Genomic DNA, 25,238 nt, shown 5'->3' with positions numbered 1-25,238 from the left:
TTTGAGTATAATGTTAAAGTAGAATCACACCTTTTGTGAGCCTGTCTATGGCGTTTTGATTATTTTGGTCAGCTAATGGATGTTGTTCCAGCAAATCTAAGCATCATTTTCACCACTTTTGTCTTTATTTTGTCTTTAAATTGTCTTGATCCATCTTTATAGTTTGTTCCTGCTGCTGCAGTTGTGTTGGTTCTTCAATTGTGAACATCTTTGAGAGGTGTCTTATATTCCAGACGGGTTCTCCTTTTCTTTTTTGTTGTTGTCTGTATTGATCCCGCGAGGTATCCTCCCCTTGCTTCATGTGCAGAAAGCAGTCAGAAGTAAAAGCTGATTTAATGAGGACTGCTTATTTATTGATTTAGCTGCCACGGTTGTTTGCCGTGTTAAGAAGCAGAACGATGTCGCGGAGATAAATCGGCCGTGACGTTTCGACTGACAGCTTTCTGTTTTTTTTTTTCTCACGCAGACGGTGGATGGTATACGTGGGAGTTTTTTTTTTTTTTAAAGAAAAATGCTTTGTTGATACGGCGTTATAGTTTTAGCTTCGATAATGAAGCATCTCTCCTCAAATAGCCACTTTTATCTCCTCCATCAAAACTTTTTTCGTTGTTTAGTTTTCAAGGCTTATTTAGTTGAAAATTACATTTTATGGAGACCTGGGAACGGATTATTCTCATTTTAATGGTTTCCTATGGGAAATTAGATAGCCATATAGTTAGTTAACTGTCTAGCTGGCTATCTATTAGCTATCTGTTAGCTAGCTAGCTTTCTATCTATTTGTGTTACTTCTGGGTTGAGTGAACGCTGGCGCATGTGGCTGCCGCTGCTCACCCGCAGAAAAACTGATCCTGTGACTGTAAAGTGACCTTGAGAGTTTTGAAAAGCGCTGAGAAATTGAATGTATTATTATTAGTAGTAGTCGTAATAGTAGTTGTTGTTGTAGTAGTTTTAGTAGTCGTAGTAGTTGTAGTAGTTGTAGTAGTAGGAGGAGTAGGAGGAGGAGGAGGAGTAGTAGTACCTCCATGACAGTATGTCAACAAAATTGAAAGGACACTTAATCCCACAAGAATCAAATACAGGTAACATCCAGCTTACTTACGACCGAGCTCGGATCCGACCAAACGGTCGTAAGTCGAAATGTTCGTAAGTCGAAATCCATTCAAAATGTTGAATACAGACTCAGAGGCTAAATGACATCACACGGTCGATTGCTGTGCGAGAGTGAGATGGCCAAAATTGGCGTACGCGTTGCCGGCCTGCTAGCGCGTTGCGGTGACAGGCGTAGAATTAACATTTTAAAAATAGGGTCTGGTGGTCGTAAGTAGGGGTGGTTGTAAGTCGAGCTGGTCGTAAGTTGGATGTTACCTGTAATAATTGTTGTTTTGTGATTTTTTTTTTTCCTCCTAGAGTATATCTATCATTTTCTATGTTATGGAGATTTCGAGAATTGGATTTCCCCAGCTGTTAAATCCTTTTTTTTTTTTTTGGTCGTATTTGGCCAACCACATCATTCTGTTCCTCCATTACTGGTTCGCTTCTCAGCACACGCACAACTGTTTATGGCTTTTTGCGCTCCAACAATTCCTTTTGTCCCTTTTATTTATTTATTTATTTTTGGGGTCGTTCTCCTACCGCGGGAGGGTCTGATTGGGTTTTGTGTGGAACGTCGTTGCCTCTGTGTTAAGCAAGAGTCTTTCAATCACAGCCGTCGAGGCAGGGGTGCAAAATGAAACGTTTCATTAAGATGAATGGCGCGTGGGTAAATGTCAAACTTGACACTTCAATGTTAGAAAGTGTGTGTAAGGTGAAAAGTGTGTGTTCCAAACATTAATTTCACATAGGAAACTATTAAAATGAGAAGAATCCGTTCCCAGGTCCCCACAAAACATAATTTTCTATTAAATAAGCCTTAAAACTACACAAGATATACCGTATTTTATGTATAATAAATGTGCTATGGTATTGTAGTTAAATAAATAAACTGTACTTTATAATAAAGTTGTTTTATTATTCTTCTTATTATTATTATTATCGTTAGGCATCTTTTTCCAAAAAAGGCCGTTCTCATCACCATTAAACACTTGATGAGAAACGTAGCTTTCTTTTTCCACCATCTTGAGGAATGATCCCTTGTACGTATATATAACCTGAAAGAAAATCCATATCAATCATAAACCAGAGTTTATTGCTGAAACCCAAAGAGACACATATGCGCTAATTCGCTTTGCTACCATAACCATCAAATGCTGTCATTCAACGACATTCTGCATTAAGATTCCACTTTTGAAATCAGCTTTTTCATCCAGTATATTTTTTCCCCATCACTGAATAATTTGGTGTAATTTATGCAGCAATCAAATGAGAGAGAATTTATGTTGATTACCTCCAACGCCATAGAAAAGGGAACAGATTTTGTGTGACAAAGGCTGTAAAACACAAAAGAACACCTGCTTTGCAAAAACAAAATGGCTAACTTAATCTTTGAACTGTACCAAAAAAAACATTTTCAATTTAAATAAAACGATATCTGGTCCGACAGATCGGAATACAAAATGCTAAAATTCTAAGGAAAAAGAAGTACCGTATTTATTCGAGTATAACGCGCATCCCTAATTTTCAATTAAAAATCTGCCAAAAATTTTCTTTCACTTTTGGTATTGCTAATTGTGCAAAACAGAAATGCTTAACTCACGTTTCAGTGTGGGCGAGACGAGGAAAAGAAATGGTGATCAATGATTTAAAAAAAAAGGAATGCGTGTGATCCGGGTCCTTCCGAGAATCAAAACTGAAGGGCGAGAATAGCCATGAAAATGCTGCCCCCTCCTGGAAGGGATAAACCATTAAATATATATGAGCATTTTTTTCCCAGGCCTCGTTTATAACGCGCACCCAAACTTTGAGTTGTTTTTGTAGGTAGAAAATTGTGCGCGTTATACTTGAATAAATACGGTACTTATTTTTGAGCAAACTTGGGTTTGACCGCTAAAGTCACGGCACAGAAATCGTGACATTCAGCGCGACCACTCCCCCACGCGCAGCCGCAAAAAAACAACCATCTCGCACGGCAATCGTAGACTTGAAAAGATCATTCCAACAGGAAAAAAAAACCACAAATACTTTCCACAGTAATACATTAACTAAATTAAATTAATCTCCCTGGTATTACAATTTCCAACTTTATAGCCCATGTTGTATAAGAGTTTTTTCATATTTTACAGGGAGTCGAGGATTTCAACCATTTTGTTGTAAATTGCTGGAAGCAACTGTGAAGTGGCTATTTCATGTCTCTGTGTGCCCGCCGCCCACATCTGTCGTCGTGATCATGATCATTATCATCATCATAACAAGCAGTAACCCTCTTTCAGCAATCATTTACACCCATGATGTGGCTTCACTTTTAATGTCCTGTTTACCAGAAGGCTGCATTTTATATTATTTTTGCTTAAAATGCACCACTTTCTAGCCTACTAATGCCTGATCACTTAATTAGGTGTTATGTGTACACAAACACCCCGATGACATGTTTGGAATATTTCATTTTTTTTTTTATGAAAAAAGCAGCATCCTGAGCAGAATTGGATTAGATGTACCTTTAGTCTCGCAGTGTAGACTTTTACATTTCACAGCAGCAAAATGATGAAAGGAAGAGGAAAGAAAAGAAAGAAGTAGAAACACAAAATACATAAGCTACTGAATGGATTGGGATGCCTTTCAGACATCACTCACCCACTTTATATTTTTGAACACGTTACACTTTATTTTTCACTCCAATTTGATGTTTACTGTAAAATCTCTACCTGGCTAGCTACCTAGCTATCTATCTACTGTATTTGCTATCTATTTTCTATGTATTAGCTATCTAGATGGCTGGCTGGTTATCTAGCTGGCTATTTTTTTAACACTTTACACCTTATTTTTCACTCCAATTTGATGTTTACTGTAAAATATCTAGCTGGTTATCTGGCAAACTACTTAACTAGCTGTATATTTGGATTGAATTGGATTGGATCTACCTTTATTTGTCTCGCAGTGGAGAAATTTACATTTCACACCAGCAAATATCTGACTAGCTACTTAGCTATCTATCTATTTGCTATCTATTAGCTATCTAGCTGGCTGGCTGGGTATATAGCTGGCTATCTATTATCTTAAAAGCCAGCTAGCTATCTCCCTATCTTGATAGCTATTTACTAGCTATCTCTTCGCTAGCTAGCTATTTATTAGCTATTTGCTCGCTAGCTAGCTCACTTTCCATCTATTTTAGTTACTTCCGATTAGTTACCTATGATATCTATGCTAGTGAATAATCTAAAGACAACTAATCTATGCTAGATTAGTTATCTATGCTAGCTATCTATTAGTTATCTATTTTTTTAAAGTTTTGTTTAAACATTCAATGATTATTTACCCCTTGTCACTGATGCGCATTGTTTTTATTAATACTGAATATTAATACTGAATATTAATAAGTAAAAAATGCCATGTGTTTCTTTGTAGACAACGGATGACATTGTTTCATCAGCCGAGTGCTCCAGTGACGACGAGGATCTAGAAGAGTGCGATTCCGGACACACAGGTGGGATTGAGTGTGTCAAATTGTGCTTGCTTCGAATCCAAGTCCGATTAACCCCTCGTCATCCCGACAAAGTTATTAATTATTTCTTTTTATTTTGGATTTTTGCCTCTTTGCATCATGTCCCATTGGAGCTTTAAGTGTAACTAAAAAATTGTATTTTGGGAAAAACGCCATCTTGGAATACCTTTTCACACACGAATTTAGTGGGATTGTGTAAAAAGAAAAAAAAGGACACGCTCTGCTAACGTTTTCATTTCCTACTAAATTCTTGTGTATGGGTGGTTTTATATATCCGTAATGAGCACTTTGCGATGGGGAAATTTAATTTTCTATCCACATTGGCAGTAAATTACAGTCATTTAAGCATATTGAGCCTGATTTACTAACATTGCAAATGGCGGGCGCCTTAATTGCGTTTTCAGGCTAGCTGAACTTGACACGCTAGCGATGATAGCGTTATAACCGGGGTGTCAATGTCATTTTTTTGCCGCGGGCTACATTGTATTTATGGTTTCCTCTCGAGGGCCGTTATGAATTTGGGGAAGCCATTTGAATGTTTAATCCCCTCCACATATTACATATAGAGCGCACATAAAATTAATGAATAACTAGTTTTCAAATCTGCAGTCACGAATAATGACTGTTATTGTGGTTTACATCAAAAAATGGATTTTAGCAAGCGTCATGTAATTTCACGTTTGATTAGTTTTCGCCGGCCGAAAGAAATTATGTGTTGGGCCGGATTCGGCCCCCGGGCCTTGACTTTGACACCAGTGCATTATTAGAACCAAATATGTCTTTTTTGTGTATTTTTTTAAGTTGACTTATCGTCAAAGCCCGTTTTCTGATATATATATATATATATATATATATATATATTTTTTTTCTGCACAATATAATGGTGTACCAAATTGTCCGCGCACAACAGCTGTTTTCTATCTGTAGACATTTTGATGAATCAGAATAATAACAAACAAAAAAAAATAGTGGTTGAAAATACAAGTCAGGTTAAGGTTAAACGCAACTACCCTACGTTGCGTCCGGTTTTTGACGATTGCGAGCTTTTCTAAGGAAGCTAGCAAAAGGATTACAGTAAGGTTCTATTTGACTCAACTTAACTAAAAAAAACTACCAAAAAATATTTGTATGCACTATTTATGCATAGTTTTGAGACTTTGACCAGCACACCTGAAGATTTGCTGTAGGAGTAGCCAGTACCGAAAACCCCGGCACCTTGAACAGACCCAGATCTTATTATTTTGTTGTTAGCTTATTTATTTATATTTATAATTTATTTATAATGTATTAATATTTATGATATTAATATAATTTATTGTATTCTATTTATAATTGTATTTTTTTTTATTATTGTATCTATCCTTGTCTGTGACTGTAAAGTGTCCTTGAGAGCTTTGAACGGCGCTTAAAATAAAATGTATTATTATTAGTAGTAGTAGTAAATCAGGCTCTGTAAAATCAATTAAAACTTTTAAAAAAAATCCTGACCTGAAAGTTACACTTAGCTGCGGGGGCCAATTTCGGCCGCTGACATGATGGCGTCGCCGATACTAATTTTGGTCTCTCAGCATTGTAGATTGGAGAGGCAGCTTTACTTGCTAAAGTGCAAAATTAGCATCAAAGACCCCCCCACCCCCCTCCTCCAAATCCCCGTTCCCCCATGCCACCCGCACTGATGCTTCAAAATGTATCCGTCCTCTTGCTGAGTTTCCCTGGGTTTGCTGTGGGTGTACCCCCCCCCCCTCCCCCCTTTTTGACCGAGGATACATTTTGAGTTTGTTTTGGAGGACAAAGATGCTTTCAGCAATTGACAAAAGTGGTATGGGGCAGACTAACTGCAACCGAGCCTCTTCCCCCCCCCCCCCCCCCCCCCCTCCTCCTCCTCTTCTTCTTCTCTCGTTTGTACCTCTGTTTCCTTCCGTTGGAGGTCCGCCTTACCTAACACATTCTAATAGAGAACAGATATCCTCGAATTTCTGTGCGCATTGTCCCCCTCCCCCCACATACACAAAAGCATCCATTTATTAATAAAGGAAAAAAAATGTAAATGTAATCCGACAGATCGGAATACAAAATGCTAAGGAAAATGAAGTACCGTTTTGATCCAAATATTTACATACAGTACCCCCTTCGTGGACATTTTGTCATGTCGACACAGAAATTCATAACTTCATTCCTGAACCCACTTATAATACTCGTTATGCATGACATGATGTTCAATTTACGTTCTGTTTGTTACTTTTATTTTGTTAAGTCTTTCTCCTGTTTGAACATCTTTAATGTTGATTATGGCCCATTTACTGGGCCTCCTTGTGTTTTATTTGTCATTGTTTGTGATTTCCTTTGGAGTGGTGGTTTTAATTTGTCGGTTGGGAGGTTGCGACTGGGGTAATTTTCTGTTTTGTTGTTTGTTTTTTCTTTCTTTTTTGTGTGTGTGTGTATCTGTGTCATGACCCACCGTTCATCCTCCAAGCAAGGATAAAGCCACTCCTCCTCCCGCCGTTGCCTCATCTTGTGCCGCATGAACTTTTGGTGGTTGGGAAAAAAAAAACATTTCAAAGTTCTCCTCCTTTTCATCTAGTTTGTGTGGATTTATGATTTTGTGCCATACGGCTTTGAAACTAAACACCCCCCCCCCCCCGTTTCTCCCACCCCCCCATCGTAGCGAAATGAAAGGCAACCAAATCTTTTATTGCCATCGCCATTTTGTTCTGCCTCATGAGGGCGACCCCATTCTGTCTGAAGAAAGTTGCGTGTAAACGAACCGATCGACCAACCCCCCCCTCCCCCATCCCCTACCACCACCACCACCCCCCCATCTTCTTTTACCCCCGCCTCTCTGCATCAACCGTCGGAATGCAGATGGCATAAAAAGACTTTGATTGCGACCAAGTATATCTGTTTTTCTATTTTATCTGTTGCTCCAAGTAGAAGGCATTTGTAGCATGTAACCCACCCCCTACCCCCCGACCCTCGGCCCGTATCGGATTGTAGCGTAGCACCATAAAACTAACACATAAATCCTCCTCTCGACACCCCTCCCCCCACCCGCCGCACTGCTTTAGCACGCCTATGATTGGCCTCCATTGCCGCTTGTCCGTCGCCCATGACCGTCCGCTAACTTGTGTAGCATGTCGTTAGCGTATTTTCCTCCCTTTTAAGCTTGAACTGGTTGTCTCTCTCTATTCTCCTCATTGTGACGTTAGCCCGACCTCGTCTGTCTGCTTTTGTGCGGGGTGTCCTCTGGTGGCGCTGTCTTGTCTTTTTATTGACAAACAAAAGTGTTGAAAGCGTTATCCCTTTTGGTCCCACGTGAGTTCCACAAGAGAGCAAACGAAGGAGAGTCGCGACCATTCGCATGACAAAGTCGTCAGTATAAAAGCGAGATCGGTGGGCAGAGTAACAGATGGTCCGGGTGCTAATCAAGCGCACCCATTTCCATTTTAATGGCACCAGCTGATTTTTTTTTTCGTTCTGCGTCGTTATATGTAAAAATAGTCGTCAGCGACCCGTCATTTTTTAATTTTTTTATTTTTCAAGGTGATTTGAAAGCGGCGATTTAATCCCGGGTGCGTTCGTTTTATGGACATCTGGTAATCAGTCTGCGAAGTGAATGAATGTGCTTCCAGAGGGTCTGCGGCCCATAATGTGATTTCCAGTCCTTAAATTACCGAGTCTTTCAAAATTTTCCGGGTTGGAATCCCATTGTACTTGGTTAGCGTTAGCACTCGGTGGATTTTCGGCTTGCTCGCGTGGCCAAATCCTTTCCTGGCGGTCACGATTCATCTCCATTCGGGTGTCTCAGCAAACGCGGGAAGAAAGTGTCAAAATGCCATTCGACACATTCGGGACATCCGCGACCTTTAAACCGCTGAAAATCCTCATCGACCAAGATTGCCGGCTTATTTACTTAATAAAGCCTCGAAATCCTGTAGGTACATTTATATAGTTATCTATTTTCTTGCCTCCAATGGTGATAAGGAAAAACCTTTAACATTCAGACTGTGAAATACCCCGAAAACGATCGGTTCTGCTACTCTTTCTTTGCGATAAAAGCTACCAGTGCTGAGACTGTATCTCCACACGCGTCATCTTTTAAAAAAAAGAGAAGTCAAACGGTGAGTTACAGTATGTTCATCCCTCCAATCGCGTTCCAAGTGCGGTAACGCAAACAAAATTTGGGTAGGTAAGCAAAGCGCCGTGTTTACCGGAGAGAAGAAATGCTTGCGCAAGAGCTTAGGCGCCGGGATTAAAGTGTTTACCAAAACATCAAGGTCCTCTGCACCTATTTGAAGCCTTTTTTTGACTGCCGCAGCTTTCTCGCTAGCGAATGTTTTGTGGATAGTATGTAAAGTAACACTGGCAAGGAAACGAGGGCAGAGTGAGATCAATTTTGCCTCGAACTCAGTCACTTTGGCCTTATTTTTCACTCCGCAGCATCGATTCGATGATGATGTATTCGGCTTGGCTGTACTCGGGGTATAGCTAGCTATAAGCTATATAGCTAGCTCTCGAGCTATCTATTTATTAGCTAACTAGCTAGCTTTCTATCTATGTGAGTTATTCTAGCTAGCTTTCCATCTATTTGAGTTCTTCTGGGTTGAGTGAACGCTGGCGATTGTGATTGCCGCTGCTCACCCACAGAAAAACTGATTCCATGACTGTAAAGTGACCTTGAGAGTTTTGAAAGGCGCTTATAAATTAAACGTATTATTATTATAGGGGGAGCAAAATGGCCGCCGATTACGGTTGCATGATACAATATGACTATTGAGCAGTGGCGGGCAGTGGATTTCATCGCTAGGCCTTCAGTAGTTCTATGTCTGAATCAATCCCCTCTTGTGGAACTCACCTCTACTGTCGTATCTGTCAGACAAAGGCTGTTGGTTGCTCACGTTTAAATCGTGGATCGGTTCACTTGTGCCCTTTGTTGGGACCAAAATGTTAATTAGACGTCACGTCCTTCACCCCGATTTTTTTTTTCCTTTGCCTGAAAAAAAGTCATCCTACAGCCCTTGGTGACAGTTACCCCCCAAACGCCCCCAAGCTTGTCATAGAGTGATGATGTTTACTTACTCTCCCTAAATGCAACTTACTGAAGCATGCGTGAACCCAACATCTAACACTAGAATTAAAAAAAAAATGAATAGAAAATGTTCCTTTCCTTTCTGACGTACATCCAGACCGCACGCCCTGTCCCCTGTTGAAAATACTAACCAAAAAAAAAACATTTTTTTAAACTAACTAATAATACAAATGCTTATTATTAGTTGAAGGAAGGCGGTAACACTGCCCTTTCCTCTCTTTTAACTTATTCACTGCCAGACATGTGCCAAAATGTGCCCACTCCAGTGCCAGGGTTTTTGTCATTCTCACATAAATTCCAGGATCCATAGAATATTAAGTTTTAGGACTACATAAAGATTCAATGCAGCGTAACAAACCTTAGACTATCTTCTTTTATTAGGAAAAAAAGTGAATTCCTAAATTATGTGGGTCTGGAGTTATATTAGCTTTAAATGGGGGCGGATGTACAAAAGGCAATAACATACATTGATTTTTATAGCACTTTAACAACAGCTGAAGCTGTAACAAACCACGAACACAGAAAAAAGGGAAACGCCAGAGGCCATGGCCAGCACTTTATCGGCACCCAAACAAGCAAAAAAAAAAAAAAAACGAACTATTTAGGGAATGACGCTCGATGTCATATTTTCAATTCTCGAATGAATTCGTGAATGGCAGTGAATTAGTTAATTGTCTGCCCCAGTGTGTGCTTTCTGGTTGTGCATCTTTGGTATCGTGTGATCAATTTAATGCCTTTTCTTGCTTGCTAATTTTTTATTCTTATTTATTGCCCTTAGGACACATTTATGTTTTTTTTTTACATATGTGCAACCTCTGTTTTTTTATTTTATTTTTTGAATGAAAATGTCAAAGATTTGAAATATTTGCTTCTGATATTGTTTCTTATGATTGTTTTTTTTTCTTCCCCGCTTAAAGGACAACCGACACCATTTTTTTGTTTCCTAACTGACATCAGAAAAAACGTTTTATAGCATCTAAAATACCCAAAACACGCAGGCTGATATTTTTAGTCAAATGCAAAACACCAAGAAAAATGACTTAAAGTGTGCTAAAACTGCAACAAATTGAGCTGTGAATTGTGGATTTTCAGAAAGTCCCGCCCCCAGTTTGTGACGTCACGCCAAGACGTCTTGCCTTGCTCAAGAATCAAAACAATGGCTTCAGATTCGAAGAAGATGCTTTCTTGTTACTCATCCAGTTATGAAGATGATTCAAATAGTTCTGAAGAGGAAAGCATACATGTTTGCAATCGATTAAAGGAGTCCTCGCATATCAATTCGAGCCGTCAATGACGCAATGTAGCACCCAGAAAATGCAGAAGATGGCGCCCAAGCTCTGTTGAAAATGGGCTGATTTGTCTGCTGGGAATTTGCGTCAGCGAATATCAAACAGTTGTCTTGGTGCAACACACAGTCATTCACCATTGCGTTATTTATGTGTTTAACGTGACGTCACGTGGGGATCATTATCAGCTCGAAAACAAGACTTCCTGAATATTGAGCGCCAGTCTTAAAACGTAACATATAGCTATATGCGATGGAATCTTTGTAATATACGCTCAGTAGAAGTCATTTGAAGTGATTTTACAAATTATGGATACAACTTGTCCGGAGTCGTTGGTTGTCCTTTAATTGGATTTCTTCGTTTCTCTGTGTGTCCATGACACAGCAATTTAAGGACATTTGAAATTGACACAAAAATAATAATAATCATGGGCACACAAAGGAAAATAAAAATAAAAAAATAAATAAATAAAGGAGCTGCTATCTATCCAATCTGTTTGAATGCTGCTCTCTACTATTATTTCCTGCCTACCTGAGATTAAAAATTGGAACGTCATAATTGGGTGGCTTTTTGATGCATGGCAAAGTAGTTGCAGCTTAGGGTTTGTAAAACAAAACAAAAAAACAACAAAAAAACTGTGAGTGTTGAGTGCTGTTCTCTTTTGTAGATGGGCATGTACGATTATGCTCATTGTTTGTGTGTTCCCATCCCTTCCTTACAGCCAAAAGCTCTAATGCCGCCCGACCGCTTCGTGCCGCCTTTACATGGACATGGCAACTGATGTACACCTTCACCTCCATCTTTATCATTTCCTTCCTAGTATGTTCATAGGTTTACCCCCCTCCCACTCCTATCTCACACACACAAACACCCCCCCCCTACTCCCAAAATGCTTTAATGTAAAGATTCCGAGATATGTACAGTCCGCTATTTTTGTTCAAAGCTAATCGATGAAAAGCTTTCTTCAGTCTTCATCTGTACTTCTTTGAAGGTGTCGGATGTTTCGCTTCTCATCTAAGAGGCTTCGTCAGCCAACTAACATTTTGCTGGTAGCTCTGGGCCTATATACAAGGTAACATCCGACTTAAGACCAGCTTGACTTACGACCACCCGTACATACGACCACGACCTCAAGTCCCTATTTTGAAAATTTTTATTCTACGCCTGGCACCGCAACGCGCTAGCAGGTTGGCAATGTGTACGACAATTTTGGTTAGCATCTCACTCTCGCACAGCAATCGACCGTGTAATAGCCTCCGAGTCTCTATTCAGGATTTTAAATGGATTTCAAGTTACGACCATTTTGACTTATGACCGTTTAGTCGAAACAGAACTCGGTCGTAAGTCGGATGTTACCTGTATATATCCCTACTGTGACTACCTAGCTTGCTAGCTATTTGCTATCTATTAGCTATCTTGTTGGCTAGATATCTAACTACCAATCTATTAGCTCTCGAGGTGGCTATCTATCTATCTATCTATCTACATCATTAGCTAGCTTTCTATCTATATGAGTTATTCCAGGTTGAGTGAACGCTGGCACATGTGGCTGCCGCTGCGCACCCACGGAAAATCTTATCCTGTGAATGTAAAGTGAGCTTGAGAGTTTTGAAAGGCGCTTATAAATGAAATATATTATTATTATTATTATTATTATTATTATTATTATTATTGTTATTATTATAATTATTACTGTCCAGAGCAAGGACCTGCCACCTATATATATATATATAGGGGCAGAGCTACCAGCAAAATTTCAGTTGGCTGATGAAGCCTCTCAGATGAGAAGCGAAACATCCGACACCTTCAAAGAAGTGCAGATGACGGCTGAAGAAACTTTTTCATCGATGGACCACTCCTGTACGACTGAGAGTCTACACAGGCGTTCAAAGCTAATGTACAAGGTAGCGATAAATAAAATAAAATAAATAATAATGAGGCTGTACTCGTTCATGTAAATTAACCATAAAGGAATAAGTGTAGATAAATGACTTTTTAAAATACAAAATATCTTTAGAAAAATATATTTGAAAAAAATCTATCCTGAAGAGAATGTTGCCGTTTATTTTTCATGTCATGATGTGTGTGTGTTGTTGTTGCCTCCCTCTGGTTGAAAAAAAAAGACAAAATATCGACAAAATAAGACGAAAAAGAAGTGCTGAAAAGGTCATTTACGTATAACTTGTCCAGAGGCATTCTTACGCAACTTTTTTTTTCCTTCCTGCCAAAATCATGCGGGCAATTTGTTGATGTAAGTTGACGAAACCGACGGTATGCTTTCTTCTTTTCAAAACTGTCCTTTTCTAGGCTTTTTATCTATTTTTTAAATCATTTATTTCTCTCTTTCCAAGCTGATTATTTTATTTTCTTGATTATGACTGATCCCTTTCCTGGATACCTCTATCTTGTGGATTTTATTTTGTGAATGTTTCAATGATGTTTGCTCTAACACATTTTTTTTTTTTTGCAATGCATCCATTCTCCTTTTTGTTTGATTTAATTTCTGTTTGGGGGTTTCTTTTATTGATTATTATTTGTATTGCTGTTCCATAAAGTTTTCATCCCTGTTTGTGAATCTTTGCAATGTACAAGCAAGCCACTTTGGCAAGAGGCCAAGCAGTTTCAATGCACATCTGAATGTTTTCTGACTTTTACATCAAAAAATGATTAAAATATACTGTACGTATTCCCGTTTTTGGGCTACGGATGCTAATATTTCACCCTGCGCGTTAAAATGTCCAGTTTTGGCCTTATGCATGCCCGTGAGAAAACATTCAGATATTTTATTTTGGACTGCTATATGACTTTTGCACCATGGTGGTAACTGTAGGAGTCAAAAGGCAAAAGAGGCCGGCGGCAAAGGGGGCGCAAGGGTTGTCATTTTGACATTTTTTATCAGAAACGTATAGATGCCTGCTTTGTTTTTTTGCATGCGTCATATGCGTAAGCCAAACACAGCTTTTTATTAGGATTCTGTTTCGACGGATTGGAAAATGTAATTGAAGAAGAATACGGTGCAACGAGAGGCTAGCAAACATACCGTATTTTCCAGTGTATAAGGCGCTCGCAAAAACCAAGATTTTCTTCAAAAGATAACCCTGCACCTTATACGCCGGTGCGCCTTATATGTGAAGTCATATTGAGCCACAATAGGTCTCGCAACTAATATCAGAAGCCAATGATTCTATTTTCCCCCTGTAGAGGAAGTTGTGCGTCACCCCATCCTCTACTGTAGCGCCTTATAATGTGGTATGCCCTATATTTAGGATTTTTACAAATATTTATATATTAAATTTGGAAAACATTTTTTCATTCATTAACGGTGCGCCTTATAATCAGGTGCGCCTTCTATATGGGAAAAAAATTAAAATGCCCGATTCTTTGGGAATGCAACAAAAAATTAAAAATAAACCACTCATTTGGGGTGCGCCTTATACTCCGGTATGCCTTATATATGGAGAAAAAAAATGAAAATATCCTATTCATGGGGGTGGACCTAAAAATTGAAAATACACGCATTCATGTAGGGTGTGCCTTATACTCCGGTATGCCTTATATATGGAAAAAAATTCAAAATACACCATTCATTTGGGGTGCGCCTTATACTCCGGTATGCCTTATATATGGAAAAAATTGAAAATACCCCATTCATTGGGGGTGCGCCTTATACTATAGTGCATCTTATATATCGGAAAAGTTTGAAAATACACCATTCATTGGTGGTGTGTCTAAAAATTAAAAATACACCATTCATTTGGGTGCGCCTTATACTCCGGTGCGCCTTATGCACATTAAAATATGGTAATTTTATATCGTCGGTATAACAGCGTTTTGTGTCCTAGTACATTTGTTTAAGTCACCATCCAGTTTTTACTTTAGTTCCAAAACCCGAACAAATTGAGTAATGGCGTCTTACGTCACATTTTCTATTCCCAGCAACAGCAGTGAATGAGTTAAATAATCGGTGACAGTGAGGCCAACAAAATCGTGGAGTGACTTTTTTGCAACTTCCCCTTCGAGCCTTTTGATGCAACACGTTCCTTCCTAATGGCTGCCGTGGCTCTGTTTGCTTCAATTTTTGTTCTTCTGTTTGCATTGCTGCTTTCTGTTTCTCGTATTTAATTTTTTTTGCTATGAGTTCAATTTCTTCCTTATGTTGAGCTTTGCATTTTGCGTTCTCAGCTTATTTTGCTTTATTTTATTTGTATTTAATGTGTTTTGATCCCCACATGACGCTTTTTTTCTCTCTCTGTGGCTTTTCAGGAGGGGATTTGGTCATCCCCATCTTAGTGGAGGACCCCCTCGGCATCCCTTCCGTGTCCACCCGTTCTTCTTTCATCTCCCTTCCCCCGACCCTCCACCCCCTCCTCACCATTATCGACACCACCAAAGAATCCTTGGCCACCGAGGCGAGGCCACCTTGCTTGTCGGACCGAGGCGGCCATGATTGTGATGATGATGATGATGATGAGGATGATGATGATGATGATGGTGGCATGGTGATTTCGGGGTTTGGCTCTGGCGAAGCTTACGACTCTATCTTGCCGCCGACTGACGATGAAGATTTTGACAACACCTTCTCCCCGGTAACAGATAAGATCTTGACCACCTCAACCTATGACGGCGGCTACAAAGCCCTGGCGCCCAAGTGGGAGGCCAAGGACTTGAGGCCTAGCAAAGCCTGGGAGGCGGGTAGGACTACACCCACCCTGCCTCCCCGGGGCACTCCGGGCCCCTCGTCCGCGCTCCCCAAGCTGCCCGCCGGGAAAATGAACAACCGCGAGGTCAAACCCCCGCAGCCGGATTTAGTCTTGCCCACTTCCTCGGATCTGGACGGCACCAAGCCGCGGGGTCCTTACGCCACTTCGCCCATGCCGCGCACGGTGCCCGCCGCCTTACCCACGTTGCCCGGCGTGGTGCGGCGAGTCCCGCCGGGGGCCTCGGAGGTCATACGGGAATCGAGCAGCACCACGGGCATGGTGGTGGGCATCGTTTCGGCCGCCGCGCTCTGTATCCTTATCCTCCTCTACGCCATGTACAAGTACAGGAACAGGGACGAGGGGTCCTACCAGGTGGACGAGACGCGCAACTACATCAGCAATTCGGCGCAAACCAACGGCGCCGTGGTCAAAGATAAAACGCCCGGTGGCGGCGGCGTCAAAGGGGGCGCTGCTAGTAAGAGACCCAAAGATAAGGACAAGGAATATTATGTATAAAAAAGCAGACGTTACCCCCGGAAAAGAGAGCAAAGTGCTCAAAAGACATTTTTTGTTTGAGCAACTGTGATGTCGTTTGAACTCAACATTTTGAGTCGCCATCCCCCCCCAAAAAAAAAATGCGACACAGGGGACAAAAAAAGCACACAACGGATCTTTATAAGGATTTATAAGGAAGACCGTCTGAAAAAAACATCACCGAAACGTCCATGTGACTGCCCGACGCTTTTGATCTATCGGAGTACTGACCCCCCCGACCCCTGACCCCCATCCGATCTGGCAACCTTGTAAAATACAATCGCCGCCATTTGGGTTATTCGGAGTTTGCATGTGCGGTGGACGTGATTGGCGTTGGCATCTGCGCAATAGGGGTGCGAGGGGGAAACCTTGGCGAGACGCAGTTTTTAGGTTTTTTTTGGGGTGAAATCGCTTTTATGGATGTGGTTGAAGGACAAAAATTAACCCATTCACTGCCAGACGATGTGCAAAAAAAATGTGTCCGCTCCAGTGCCAGGGTTTTTGGCATTGTCACTCGAATTCCAGGACCCATAGAATATTGAGTTTTAGGACGACATAAACATTCAATGTAGCGTCAGAAACCTTAGATTCTCTTCTTTCGTCACAAAAAAAAGAGTTAATTGCTAAATTATATGGGTCTGGAGTTATATGAGCTTGAAATGAGGTGGATGTCCAAAATGCAATGCAATACGTACATACATATTGGATTATATAGCGCTTTAAAAATAGCTGGAAAAAAGCACTAATATGGAAAAAAAGTGTAAAAAAACATTGCCACAGGTCTGGCCAGCGCTTTATTGGCACCAAAGCAAAAACAAAAAAACAAATCCTGAACAATTTGGGGAATGTAGCTCAAGTGTCATATCTTCAATTCCCTAATAAATTCGGGAATGGCAAAGCGCTAACATGGAAAAAAGTGAAAAACGATTGCCAGACGCCTGGCCAGCACTTTACCGGCACCCAAGAAAAAAAAAAACACGAACACATTCGGCGCTCAAGCGTCATATTTTCAATTCCCGAATAAATTTGTGAATGGCAGTGAATGAGTTAATGTTGTTTGTTTTGTTTCTTTATTATTTTATTTTTGTATTTCCTGTTTGTGGCAAGATGGCAGCACACGACACTGTGAGCACCCATTGGGGATCAGTGACATGAGTGCATCTCTCTATCTCTTCCTTTCCGTCTCCTTGATCGTTAAACGGGAACACTTCAATGATGATATTTGTCATCTTTCAAAAAAAAAAAAAGACTTGAAATAACGTTCAATATGTCGGCGACGGAAAAAAACAAACGATTTTATATTTAGTTACCGCTGTTTTTTGCTGGTGAATTTCTGCTTTGTTTTTAACATTTCATTTGGTTTCAATTCCCAGATGGAGAAAAAACAGTGTTCTTTTGCTAGCACTGCGCAAGGCTCCCCCCCCCAAAAAAACTTTTTTTTTTGGGGGGGGGTTGGAGGTTAAGTATCGGATGAAGACAACTTGTCCGACTTGGTTTTTCCTCTTCTGTGGATTTTTGACTGTGCTGAAAGTGTCATTCCGTGGGTTGTTTTGATGATTTTCATGTTGTGTGCGTATGTATTTTTTTAATTTATTAGGATTTTTTTTGTTTTTGTTTTAAAGGACAACCGACTTCAAAAATCACTTTTTTGTTTCCTAACTGACATCAGAAAAACGCATCATCTAAAATACCCAAAACATGCAGGCTGATATTTTTACTCAAATGCAAAACATCAATAAGAATGACTTAAAACTGCCACAAAATGAGCTCGGAACTGGGCAGATTCCGAAAGTCCCGCCCGCTTGTTTGTGACATCACACCGGGATACTCCTTCACAAACTGCCTTGCTCCAGAATCAAAACAATGGCTTCAGATTTGGAGAAGATGTTTTGTTGTTACTCATCCAGTTATGAATATGATTCAAATAGATCTGAAGAGGAAAGCATACATGTTTGCAATCGATTAAAGGAGTCCTCCATATCAATTCGAGCCATCTGGATTCCAATGTAGTTTCCCAGAAAATGCACAAGAGGGCGCACATTCTCCGTTAGAAATAGGCTGATTTGTCCGCTGGGAATTTGTGTCAACTTACACCTTCTTTATGCGTGTTATCGCAATTAGCTGCGACACACTACAATTCATCATCGCGTTATTTATGTAGTTTTCCTTCTAATTTCGCCATCAATACGATGTTTTCAGATGAAAAAAAAAGTAACCAAAATGCATTGTGTGTCGCTTTCTCAGTCACGGGCGTTCCCTCCGTGACGTCACTTAGGGGATCGTCACCAACTCAAAAACAAGACTTCCTGAATATTCGAGTCTTAAAAGGTAAAATATCGCGATATGCGGTGGAATCTTTGTAAAATTATGGACGCAACTTGGTGTCGACTGTCCTTTAACAAGCATCATGGAATTTCACAAGTTAGATTTGCTTTGGCGGGCCGAAAAAATGATGTGGCGGGACGGATTTGGACCCCGGGCCTTGACTTTGACACCCGTGTTCCAATGGGTTTGGAGACATTTTGGCAGTTCCTTGAATTTTTCAGTTACATTCCTTCTTAAGTGTGACAGCAAGCTTTTATTTTGTTAGCTCAGCATTTGATTTGTTTTCTTAGTTAATTGTTGTCGCTTCATTTCATGTCTTTTGTCTCTAGGAGCTTTTTTTTTACAATTCATCATTCCGGGAATTTTTGCTGAATTTATCTGTTTATTTTCATACAGGTGTACGTTCACTATGATTTAGTTTTTGTGTTGACTTGTCTTCTGCCCCCTTTGAATCCGAACACTGAAATTAAAGGAGAAGAAAAATAGAATGTGCTTCTAAAAACGTTTTCGATTGTTTGAACCGGCCATTTTCATGTGGTGATACCGTTAACGGCTGCAACAAAGCGCTAACATGGAGAAAAAAAAAGAAAATGCTGCCCCTTGTGGAAGAAAAAATCATTGCCAGAGGCCATGGCAAGCACTTTATCGGCACCCAAGCATGAATACAATGCAATGTTGGTTTATATAGCGCTTTAACAACATATGAAGCTGGAACAAAGTGCTAACATGGAAAAAAGGGGAAATGCTGCCCCCTCGTGGAAAAGAAAAAAACATTGCCAGAGGCCATAGCCAGCGCTTTATCGGCACCCAAGCATGAATACAATGCAATGTTGGTGCATATAGCGCTTTAACAACATCTGAAGCTGGAACAAAGTGCTAACATGGAAAAAACGGGAAATGCATTCCCCTTGTGGAAAAGAAAAACATTGCCAGAGGCCATGGCCAGCGCTTTATCGGCACCCGAGCATGAATACAATGCAATGTTGGTTTACATAGCGCTTTAACACCAGCTGAAGCTGGAACAAAGCGCAAACATGTAAAAAAGGGGAAATGCTGCCCCCGTGTGGAAAAGAGTCCATGGGCATCGCTTGATCGGCACCCAAGCAGAAAAAAAGAACACATTCGTTAATGCCGCTCTATATCATATTTTCAATTCCCGAATAAAGTAGTGTATGGCAGTGAATGACTTAAAGAAAAGAAAAAAAAAACACCCAAAAAAATTGCAGTTTGGCATCAGCCAAAAGTCATATGCGTCATCGCCAGCATAACCCAAAATATGGATTTTTATGATTCTCGCTTTTCAGATCTGTAGAATTATATTTTGTATTTAATCATGCTATTTCCCTTTTTTTGTCTATTTGATATTTAACTAGCCTTCATTTTGACACATGTGGCATCGATGGTTTAATGCTACTCACAACCCTTTTGCAATATGAATCTGCCTTTTAATTTTTCCATGGATAACAATTGAGTATTTGATAGATTGAATGTTTCTGCAGGGTTTTGTTGATTCAAGTCCGGGATCCAAATAACGACCATTGTCAAAAGTTGCATGTGGGACGTGTATACATCCAACATGTGGTACCAACAAAGCGGCGAGATCTCAGGAGAAGCAGTGGCAGCAGTTTGCTCTCCCTGGAGGACCAAAACGTCTGACAAGCCGGCCCCTAACCCCGCTTGTGCACGCCAGGTGGGACAAAAGGCTGGATGGGTTGTGTAAGTGGAGGAAGGCTTGTTGAGTGAAGCAGTAGTAAAGTAAGGCTTTTTTAGCGCAAAAAAACGACCATGTATATAGTAAGGCTTTTTTAGCGCAAAAAAGACCATGTAGGGTAAGCCGTTTTTAGCGCCAAAAATGACCATGTATAGTAAGGCTTTTTTAACGTAAAAAACGACCATGAAGACAAGTAAGGCGTTTATAACGCAAAAAACGACCATGTATAGTAAGGCTTTTTTAGCGCAAAAAACGACCATGCATAGTAAGGCTTTTTTAGCGCAAAAAACGACCATGTATAGTAAGGCGTTTTGAGCGCAAATAACGACCATGTATAGTAAGGTGTTTTTAGTGCAAAAAACGACCATGTATAGTAAGGCTTTTTTAGCGCAAAAAAGACCATGTAGGGTAAGCCGTTTTTAGCGCCAAAAATGACCATGTATAGTAAGGCTTTTTTAACGTAAAAAACGACCATGAAGACAAGTAAGGCGTTTATAACGCAAAAAACGACCATGTATAGTAAGGCTTTTTTAGCGTAAAAAAACGACCATGTATAGTAAGGCCTTTTTAGCGCAAAAAAAGACCATGTATAGTAAGGTGTTTTTAGTGCAAAAAAACGACCATGTATAGTAAGGCTTTTTTAGCGCAAAAAAACGACCATGTATAGTAAGGCTTTTTTAGCGCAAAAAACGACCATGTATAGTAAGGCGTTTTGAGCGCAAATAACGACCATGTATAGTAAGGCCTTTTTAGCGCAAAAAAGACCATGTATAGTAATGCTTTTTTAGCGCAAAAAACAACCATGTATAGTAAGGTGTTTTTAGTGCAAAAAAACGACCATGTATAGTAAGGCTTTTTTTAGCGCAAAAAACGACCATGTATAGTAAGGCTTTTTTAACGCAAAAAACGACCATGTATAGTAAGGCGTTTTTAGCGCAAAAAACGACCATGTATAGTAAGGCTTTTTTAGCGCAAAAAAGACTATGTATAGTAAGGCTTTTTTAGCGTTAAAACGACCATGTATATAGTAAGGCTTTTTAGCGCAAAAAACAACCATGTATAGTAAGGCTTTTTTAGCGCAACAAAGACCATGTAGGGTAAGCCGTTTTTAGCGCCAAAAATGACCATGTATAGTATGGCTTTTTTAACGTAAAAAACGACCATGAAGACAAGTAAGGCGTTTATAACGCAAAAAACGACCATGTATAGTAAGGCTTTTTTAGCGTAAAAAAACGACCATGTATAGTAAGGCCTTTTTAGCGCAAAAAAGACCATGTATAGTAATGCTTTTTTAGCGCAAAAAACAACCATGTATAGTAAGGTGTTTTTAGTGCAAAAAAACGACCATGTATAGTAAGGCTTTTTTTAGCGCAAAAAACGACCATGTATAGTAAGGCTTTTTTAACGCAAAAAACGACCATGTATAGTAAGGCGTTTTTAGCGCAAAAAACGACCATGTATAGTAAGGCTTTTTTAGCGCAAAAAAGACTATGTATAGTAAGGCTTTTTTAGCGTTAAAACGACCATGTATAGTAAGGCTTTTTAGCGCAAAAAACAACCATGTATAGTAAGGCTTTTTTAGCGCAAAAAACGACCATGCATAGTAAGGCTTTTTTAGCGCAAAAAACGACCATGTATAGTAAGGCGTTTTGAGCGCAAATAACGACCATGTATAGTAAGGTGTTTTTAGCGCAAAAAACAACCATGTATAGTAAGGCTTTTTAGCGCAAAAAAAGACCATGTATAGTAAGGTTTTTTTAACGCAAAAAACGACCATGTATAGTAAGGCTTTTTAGCGCAAAAAACGACCATGTATAGTAAGGCTTTTTTAACGCAAAAAACGACCATGTATAGTAAGGCTTTTTTAACGCAAAAAAACGACCATGTATAGTAAGGCGTTTTTAGCGCAAAAAACGACCATGTATAGTAAGGCTTTTTTAGCGCAAAAAAGACTATGTATAGTAAGGCTTTTTTAGCGTTAAGACGAACATGTATAGTAAGGCTTTTTAGCGCAAAAAACAACCATGTATAGTAAGGCTTTTTTAGCGCAAAAAACGACCATGCATAGTAAGGCTTTTTTAGCGCAAAAAACGACCATGTATAGTAAGGCGTTTTTAGCGCAAAAAACGACCATGTATAGTAAGGCTTTTTTAGCGCAAAAAAGACTATGTATAGTAAGGCTTTTTTAGCGTTAAAACGACCATGTATAGTAAGGCTTTTTAGCGCAAAAAACAACCATGTATAGTAAGGCTTTTTTAGCGCAAAAAACGACCATGCATAGTAAGGCTTTTTTAGCGCAAAAAACGACCATGTATAGTAAGGCTTTTTTAACGCAAAAAAACGACCATGTATAGTAAGGCTTTTTAGCGCAAAAAACAACCATGTATAGTAAGGCTTTTTTAACGCAAAAAAACGACCATGTATAGTAAGGCGTTTTTAGCGCAAAAAACGACCATGTATAGTAAGGCTTTTTTAGCGCAAAAAAGACTATGTATAGTAAGGCTTTTTTAGCGTTAAGACGACCATGTATAGTAAGGCTTTTTAGCGCAAAAAACAACCATGTATAGTAAGGCTTTTTTAGAGCAAAAAACAACCATGCATAGTAAGGCTTTTTTAGTGCAAAAAACGACCATGTATAGTAAGGCGTTTTTAGTGCAAAAAAATAACCATGTATAGTAAGGCTTTTTTAGCGCAAAAAACGACCATGTATAGTAAGGCTTTTTTAGTGCAAAAAACGCCCATGTATAGTAAGGCTTTTTTAGTGCAAAAAACGACCATGTATAGTAAGGCTTTTTTAACGTAAAAAACGACCATGTATAGTAAGGCTTTTTAGCGCAAAAAAACGACCATGTATAGTAAGGCTTTTTTAGCGCAAAAAACGACCGTGTATAGTAAGGCTTTTTTAGCGCCAAAAACGACCATGTATAGTAAGGCTTTTTTAGCGCAAAAAACGACCATGTATAGTAAGGCTTTTTTAACGTAAAAAACGACCATGTATAGTAAGGCTTTTTAGCGCAAAAAAACGACCATGTATAGTAAGGTTTTTTTAACGCAAAAAACGACCATGTATAGTAAGGCTTTTTAGCGCAAAAAAACGACCATGTATAGTAAGGTTTTTTTAACGCAAAAAACGACCATGTATAGTAAGGCTTTTTAGCGCAAAAAAACGACCATGTATAGTAAGGCTTTTTAGCGCAAAAAACGACCATGTATAGTAAGGCTTTTTTAACGTAAAAAACGACCATGTATAGTAAGGCTTTTTTAGCGCAAAAAACGACCATGTATAGTAAGGCTTTTTTAGCGCAAAAAACGACCATGTATAGTAAGGCTTTTTTAGTGCAAAAAACGACCACGTATAGTAAGGCTTTTTTAGCGCCAAAAACGACCACGTATAGTAAGGCTTTTTTTAGCGCAAAAAACGACCATGTATAGTAAGGCTTTTTTAGCGCAAAAAAGACTATGTATAGTAAGGCTTTTTTAGCGTTAAAACGACCATGTATAGTAAGGCTTTTTAGCGCAAAAAACAACCATGTATAGTAAGGCTTTTTTAGCGCATAAAACGACCATGTATAGTAAGGCTTTTTTAGTGCAAAAAACGACCATGTATAGTAAGGCTTTTTTAACGTAAAAAACGACCATGTATAGTAAGGCTTTTTTAGTGCAAAAAACGACCATGTATAGTAAGGCGTTTTTAGTGCAAAAAAACGACCATGTATAGTAAGGCTTTTTTAGCGCAAAAAACGACCATGTATAGTAAGGCTTTTTTAGTGCAAAAAACGACCATGTATAGTAAGGCTTTTTTAGCGCCAAAAACGACCATGTATAGTAAGGCTTTTTTAGCGCAAAAAACGACCGTGTATAGTAAGGCTTTTTTAGCGCCAAAAACGACCATGTATAGTAAGGCTTTTTTAGCGCAAAAAACGACCATGTATAGTAAGGCTTTTGTAGTGCCAAAAACGACCATGTATAGTAAGGCTTTTTTAACGTAAAAAACGACCATGTATAGTAAGGCTTTTTAGCGCAAAAAAACGACCATGTATAGTAAGGCTTTTTTAGCGCAAAAAACGACCATGTATAGTAAGGCTTTTTTAACGTAAAAAACGACCATGTATAGTAAGGCTTTTTTAGCGCCAAAAACGACCATGTATAGTAAGGCTTTTTTAGTGCAAAAAACGACCATGTATAGTAAGGCTTTTTTAGCGCAAAAAACGACCATGTATAGTAAGGCTTTTTTAGCGCAAAAAACGCCCATGTATAGTAAGGCTTTTTAGCGCAAAAAACGACCATGTATAGTAAGGCTTTTTTAGTGCAAAAAACGACCATGTATAGTAAGGCTTTTTTAGTGCAAAAAACGACCATGTATAGTAAGGCTTTTTTAACTTAAAAAACGACCATGTATAGTAAGGCTTTTTAGTGCAAAAAACGACCATGTATAGTAAGGCTTTTTTAGCGCAAAAAACGACCGTGTATAGTAAGGCTTTTTTAGCGCAAAAAACGACCATGTATAGTAAGGCTTTTTTAGTGCAAAAAACGACCATGTATAGTAAGGCTTTTTTAGCGCCAAAAACGACCATGTATAGTAAGGCTTTTTTAGCGCCAAAAACGACCATGTATAGTAAGGCTTTTTTAGTGCAAAAAACGACCATGTATAGTAAGGCTTTTTAGCGCAAAAAAACGACCATGTATAGTAAGGTTTTTTAGCGCAAAAAACGACCATGTATAGTAAGGCTTTTTAGCGCAAAAAACGACCATGTATAGTAAGGCTTTTTTAACGTAAAAAACGACCATGTATAGTAAGGCTTTTTTAACGTAAAAAACGACCATGTATAGTAAGGCTTTTTTAGCGCCAAAAACGACCATGTATAGTCAGGCTTTTTTAACGTAAAAAACGACCATGTATAGTAAGGCTTTTTAGCGCAAAAAAACGACCATGTATAGTAAGGTTTTTTAGCGCAAAAACGACCATGTATAGTAAGGCTTTTTAGCGCAAAAAACGACCATG

The 25,238-nt window shown here is 39.3% G+C and overlaps 1 protein-coding gene across 12 annotated transcripts in view; it reads left to right on the top strand.

Annotated features, from left to right (window-relative positions):
* nrxn3b (neurexin 3b) overlaps window positions 1-19,027 on the top strand; it is a 181,692-nt gene extending 162,665 nt beyond the window's left edge. For 9 of the 12 annotated variants that reach the window (XM_089022743.1, XM_089022745.1, XM_089022742.1 and 6 more), the window contains 2 exons: window positions 4,498-4,576; window positions 15,230-19,027. In XM_089022743.1, the coding sequence (XP_088878869.1) occupies window positions 4,498-4,576; window positions 15,230-16,182 (1,032 nt within the window). In that variant the 3' untranslated portion in view covers window positions 16,183-19,027. Of the gene's footprint in view, window positions 1-4,497; window positions 4,577-11,687; window positions 12,653-15,229 lie in introns of those variants that run through there. The other 3 variants (XM_089022749.1, XM_089022748.1, XM_089022747.1) reach the window with 2 other exon arrangements.
* The last annotated feature ends 6,211 nt before the right edge of the window (window positions 19,028-25,238 follow it).

This window comes from Hippocampus bargibanti, linkage group LG19, assembly GCF_051943395.1.
Source record: "Hippocampus bargibanti isolate YZ-2025 linkage group LG19, ASM5194339v1, whole genome shotgun sequence".
Taxonomy (NCBI): Eukaryota; Metazoa; Chordata; class Actinopteri; order Syngnathiformes; family Syngnathidae; genus Hippocampus; species Hippocampus bargibanti.
Note: the sequence above shows the minus strand (reverse complement) of the source record. Positions and strands in the feature narration are given on the sequence as shown.